The sequence below is a fragment of the Hylobates moloch genome, unplaced genomic scaffold, assembly GCF_009828535.3.
Source record: "Hylobates moloch isolate HMO894 unplaced genomic scaffold, HMol_V3 SCAFFOLD_8, whole genome shotgun sequence".
Classification (NCBI taxonomy): domain Eukaryota; kingdom Metazoa; phylum Chordata; class Mammalia; order Primates; family Hylobatidae; genus Hylobates; species Hylobates moloch.
Genome location: NW_026652283.1, coordinates 82,760,520 through 82,766,594, shown reverse-complemented (window position 1 = coordinate 82,766,594; position 6,075 = coordinate 82,760,520). Strand labels below are relative to the sequence as shown.

The window sequence follows — 6,075 nt, the reverse complement described above, 5'->3', positions numbered from 1 at the left end:
AAAAAAAAAAAAAAAAAAAAAAAAAAAAAAAAAAAAAAGTACATAGTTGGATTGGATGTTTTTCTAATCTGTCTGACATATTTTAGTATAAATTGGTGAGTTTAGTCCTTTTTCATTTATTGTAACTGGCTTGTTTCTACCATCTTAGTTACTTAGAGTGCTTTATGATTTCCCTTTTCTTTATTCCTTTTTATTTTTTTCTTACTCTTTGAATTGATATTCATATCTCCTTAATAGATAAGAACTATTTTACTAGTTTCGTCTCTCATCTTCATCATTGTCTTCCTTTCATTTTCTTTGGGTTTATTCTTTTGCAGAGATGTTCTCAATTTTGATCAAGTCTAATTTATGAGAAAAATTTCTTTTTTTTTTTTTTTTTTTGAGACAGAGTCTCACTCTGTCACCCAGTGCAGTGGCTCAATCTTGGCTCACTGCAAGCTCCGTCTCCCAGGTTCACGCCATTCTCCTGCCTCAGCCTCCCGAGTAGCTGGGACTACAGGTGCCCACCACCACGCCCAGCTAATTTTTTGTATTTTTTAGTAGAGACGGGATTTCACCGTGTTAGCCAGGATGGTCTCAATCTTCTGACCTCGTGATCCGCCCACCTCGGCCTCCCAAAGTGCTGGGATTACAGGCATGAGCCACCACGCCCGGCAGAGAAAAATTTCTTTTATAGATTTTGCTTTTGTTGAATCTAAGAAGACTTTGCCTATCCCAAGGTCACAAAGATTGTCTTCTGTTTTATTTCTAGAAGTCTTATGAATTTAAGTTTTGCATTTAGATTAATAATATCTTTTGACTTAATTTTTAATATAATGTGAGGTACAGACTGCAGTTCACTTTTTTTGCATATCCGGTGGTTCCAGCACCATTTGTTGAAAAGACTATCCTTTCTCCACTACATTGTCTTTGCACGTTTGTTGAAAATTAGTAACTCATCTATGTGTAGGAATGTTTTTGGACCTTTTCTGTCCCATTGATCTATTTGTCCATTGGCCCAGTGTCACACTGTTTTGATTACTTAGGTTTATAATAATTCTTGAAGTCAGGTGGTGTAAGTCTTACAAGTTTTTCAAAATTGTTTTAGTTATCCTAGGTTCTCTGCATTTTCATATGAATTTTGGAATCAACTTGTAAATTTCTGTTACGTAAAACAGCCTGCTGGTTTGATTGGGATGGAATTGAATCTATAGGTCAATTTAGGGAGAAATGACGTCCTAATAATATTTAGAGTATCTGATATATAAACACAATATATACGTCCCTTTATTTAGGTCTGTTTTAATATCTCTCAGCAATGGTTTGCAGTTTTCAGCACATAAGTCATATATATCTTTTGTCAGATTTACCTCTATTTTGTATTTTTGATATTATTATAGTTGATTTTTTAAAATTTCAATTTATGGTTGTTTCTTTGATTTATGGGTTATTTAGAATTTGTTATTTAGTTTCAAAATATTTAGGAGACTTTCCAGATATCTTTCTGTTATTAAGTCTAATTTAATTATTGCAGACAGGGAACATGTTGAACCCTTTTAAATTTATTGAGACTTGTTTTATAGCCCAGAATATTTTCTATCTTTGTAAATATTCCATGTATGTTTGAAAAAGAATGTGTGTTCTGCTGTTGTTAGGGAGAACATTCTATAAATATTGATTATATCAAGTTGGTTGATAGTGTTGTTCGTGTTTTATATCCTTATCATTTACTGATTATTGAAAGATGGGTATTGAAATCTCTGCTATAATTACAGATTTGTCTACTTCTCCTTGCAGTTCTTTTTTTTTTTTTTTTTGAGACAGAGTCTCGTTCTGTCACCCAGGCTGGAGTGCAGTGGCGCAATCTCGGCTCACTGCAAGCTCCACCTCCCGGGTTCACTCCATTCTCCTGCCTCAGCCTCTCCGAGTAGCTGGGACTACAAGCACCCGCCACCACGCTCGGCTAATTTTTTTTTATTTTTACTAGAGACGGGGTTTCACCGTGGTCTCGATCTCCTGACCTCGTGATCCGCCCACCTCAGCCTCCCAAAGTGCTGGGATTACAAGCGTGAGCCACCGCGCCCGGCCTCCTTGCAGTTCTATCACATTTTGCTTCATGTATTTTGAAGTTCTGTTATTAGGTACATAAATGTTTCAGATTGTTATATCATCTTGATGAATTGACCCCCTTATTACAAAATGACCCTCTTTCTCTTTGGTAATATTTTTTGCTATGAAATCTACTTTGATATTAATATAACCACACCAGCCTTCTTTGATTAGGTTTAGCATGGACTATCTCGTCGTCCTTTTACTTTTAACCTATTCTGTCTTCATATTTAAAATGGATTTCTTATAAGCAGCATATATTTGGATATTGTCTTTTAAAAATCCAATTTGACAGTCTTTGCATTTTTATTGCATTGTTTACACCATTAACATTAATTGGTATGATTTGTTTTAAATCTACCATCGTGCTATGTGTCCTCTATTTCTCTCATCTGTTGTTTATTCCCTTTTTTTCTTTTTATGCCTTGTTTTGGATCAAGTATTTTTTATGATTCCATGTTATCTCTTCTGTTGGCCTTTTAACTATTGTTCTTTGTGTTTAGTGGTTGCTTTAGGATATATAGTACACATCCTTAACTTATCACAGCCTGCCTGCCTTCAGGTGATATTTTATCACTTTTTGTGTAGCATGAGAAACTTACAATGGTATATTCTCATTTCTCCCCTCTTGGCCTTTATGCTATTGTACAAAGTACAACTTTACTTCTACATATGCTATAACCCCACAGTACATCATTAACAGTTTCACTTTCAACGGTGGGCTTTTTTTTTTTTTTTTTTTTTTTGAAACAGAGTCTTACTCTGTAGCTCAAGCTGAAGTGCAGTGGCACAATCTCGGCTCACTGCAACCTCCGCCTCCCAGGTTCAAGCAATTGTCCTGCCTCAGCCTTCCGAGTAGCTGGAACTGCAGGCACCCACCACCATGACCAGCTAATTTTTGTGCTTTTAGTAGAGACGGGGTTTCACCATATTGGCCAGGCTGGTCTTGAACTCCTGACCTTGTGATCTGTCTGCCTTGGCCTCCCAAAGTGCTGAGATTACAGGAGTGAGCCACTGTGCCTGACCACAGCGGGCTATTTTCAAAGAGATTTAAGTAGTTTTAAAAAGTATTAATATATAACGGCATTGTTGCTTTTCAGATGCTCTTCATTCCATGTGTACATCCAGATTTCCGTCTTGTGTCACTTTCCTTCTGTTTGAAGGAATTCCTTTAACATGTCGTGTAGTGACAGTCTGCTGGTGATTTCTTTCAGTTTGTATACGTCTAAAAATATCTTTATTTCACTTCTGCTGTTGAAAGATAGGTTTGCTGTGTAAAGAAGTCTAGACTGACAGGTTTACTCTCCCTGACTTGAAATATATTTTCAAAGGAAAATCCAGAGAATTAAAATTAAGTACTTCTAACAAAAATGGGAGCCTGTTTACTCTCGCTTATATAAATAAATAAATATGAATAAATTATAAATATATAAATATATTTAAACTTGCATGTCTTCTCCATGCCTTTTAAAACCTGAACACATACACGCAATTTCAGGGGCTGGAAGGACAGGAAGAAAGCTCTCCTGAACCAACAGCCATGGAAATGAATGCTTCATCTGTGTGTGTTTGGTTTCTATTTTCAGGCTCAGAGAAGAATGGAAGCAGAGGCTGGAAACAAAGCTGAGGCTGCGGAACAATCCAGAGGACACTGAAAAGAGGACAAATGTTGGCTGAGAGCTTCCTGCTTCGTTGACACAAGAAGATGCAAAACACTGAGGTCACTTTGCTAGAAGTCAATGCAAATTCCTGAGTCCCTTTGCTATACCAATCAGCTCTCACACTACTGTTTCCCCACCTGGGAGAGGTCCTTCTCCCACCTGGGAGAGGACCTACCTGTAAATCCTTTCCGAGTGTTTGATGGCAGTTATTGGCCACGTCAGTCTTCTGTGCATGGGGGCCAGGTTATTATCCCAAATGTCTCTAAAGATAGCTTATTTAATATCGAAGCTCCATGCAGCATTCCTTGCTTCTATATAATTATCTTCTAATTTTGAAATCCAAATATTTTAAACTCTAAACACACCAAGAGGAATCCTCAACCTTCATGGTCAAACTTTAAACACTGCACAGTGGTATTTCCCCACCATTTCACCTAGGAAACACAGCTTTAAGGAATTCTTGTTTTCTTTTTATGAGAAGAGAAATGCACCTATCTGCAGAAATTAAAAAAAAATTATCAATAGTCAAAGTACAGTTTGAAAATAAATTGATCTAATATTCTTTTTCTTCATATAAATTTAATTAGCTTTTTCAAAAATATGTTTACTGAGAATAATATCAGAATAATTTTAATAAAACTTGGTTGTCCTGTCATCACTATGCACATGCCTTCATTTTATTGCTTTATTTTAATCTCTGCATGTTTGCACTGGTTGGCTCTCTGTCAGCCCAGCCAAAGCATATCTAACCACTCCACAGAGTGCTTACCACACAGATTCTGGATTTTGAAATGGTACAGTCACTCCCTTGCCATCTCTCAAGTTCAGAAGCACCAGGGTTTGATGCTTCCAAGAGTGCAAACTGTAACTGGGCCTGAGGCAATTATTTTAACCAAGGGAAGGGAGAAGAGATGCAATGATATAAAGTCCTGGGTACTTGCTGGCTGTAAGCAGCACCTGCAAGGCCTTATATACTATACACAGAGGCAATGTTTATGGCAGCCGCACCTGACAGCAATAACAAGATAACAAGTTAAGCAAATACACTGAGAATGACATTATGGTCTAAGAAGAATGTGTGTTCAGAGTCCCAAGCTAAGGAATCCGGGAGTGGCCAACCGGGAGTTTCATACCTTAACTGTGAGGGACACCTGAACCCCCAGCCATCCTTTGGAACATGGGTTGTACAGGGGATCAAAGCCTTCTGTTTTGGGTTAGATGGTGGTTGCTAGGTGGAGGGTGCTAAGTGAAAATGCTATATAAACTGCATGCTTTTTACAAACAGTAGTGGTTTTCTTGTCCAGCCCGCTGCTATTGGACCATCCCTATGTAAGTTCCCCCAATAAACCCTATGTCTCATTCGCTGTCTCTGAGTGTCTTCTTTGTCTTCTCAGACACGGTGCCATTCCATTGGAGTTAATAGAAGCCTGTCTTGACATAACATTACTAGGAGATGCAGAGAGTCAGGCTGGCCAATTCTGCCAGTGGTGAGTGTGGTGTTGCAGTCTTCTAAATATCCTAATACAGCATTAAGTGGTTCTATCCACATCCCTAGGGAACCCATTAGGCTTCATCAGGCCAATGGGAACCTCCTGGAGGAAAGCAGGACTGGGGGAGTATTTCCCCAGCTTCCACACTTAATATGATCCAAGGAACAGGGCTTAGAGCCCTCTCTCCCTTTATGGTCTCTTATTCAATCTTGGATTCAATTCAACTAATAAATTACAAATCCGAGCTGGGGAAATTTGAGGATGTTTAGATGAAGAAGGAATTTTTGTTGGGTGTAGGAGGAACGTAGGAATTAAATAGAGGTCGAAGAAAAGTCATAGCTTGCGGGGCTGAGAGGCTCTCAGAAGCAAAGGCCTGCCTTCACAAACTGCAAATGCTGTTGCTGGGATTGAAATGCAGTAGAGTGAGGCGGGAAATACAGGTGAAGATTCACTGTGCATTTACTCATTCACCATATGCCAGGCACTGTGCTAGACAACCAGAATCCAGCAGAAAAAAAAACAGAGGTGTTAGCTCTGGAAGCCACGGTCTAGGGAAGAAGCCACTGGGAGTCACAGCAGGCCATGGTGCCCACACCCTGTGGGAACACACTCTGGCCTAAGGAAGATCATATACACATGATCCAGGAGCAGTGAGTATTCAGAGCTGGCAGGTCCTGGGTACTTTGAGGAAACACATTCAGCAAAGTTAGAGTGGGAGTGTGGAGAAGGCACAGCACACAGGGCCTTGCTAGCTGATGGATTTGAGCTTTGCCTAAGGGCACAGGGAGCCCCTGAAGGGTATTAGCAAGGAGACGGCTGGAGCACTGCCCAGCGAC

At 39.2% G+C, this 6,075-nt stretch overlaps 1 protein-coding gene across 1 annotated transcript in view; it reads left to right on the top strand.

Moving 5' to 3' along the window:
• FAM240A (family with sequence similarity 240 member A) overlaps nucleotides 1–5,111 on the top strand; it is a 15,188-nt gene extending 10,077 nt beyond the window's left edge. Inside the window, exon 3 of the mRNA XM_032161797.1 lies at nucleotides 3,675–5,111. Within this exon, the coding sequence (XP_032017688.1) occupies nucleotides 3,675–3,765 (91 nt within the window). The 3' untranslated portion in view covers nucleotides 3,766–5,111. The remainder of the gene's footprint in view (nucleotides 1–3,674) is intronic.
• The last annotated feature ends 964 nt before the right edge of the window (nucleotides 5,112–6,075 follow it).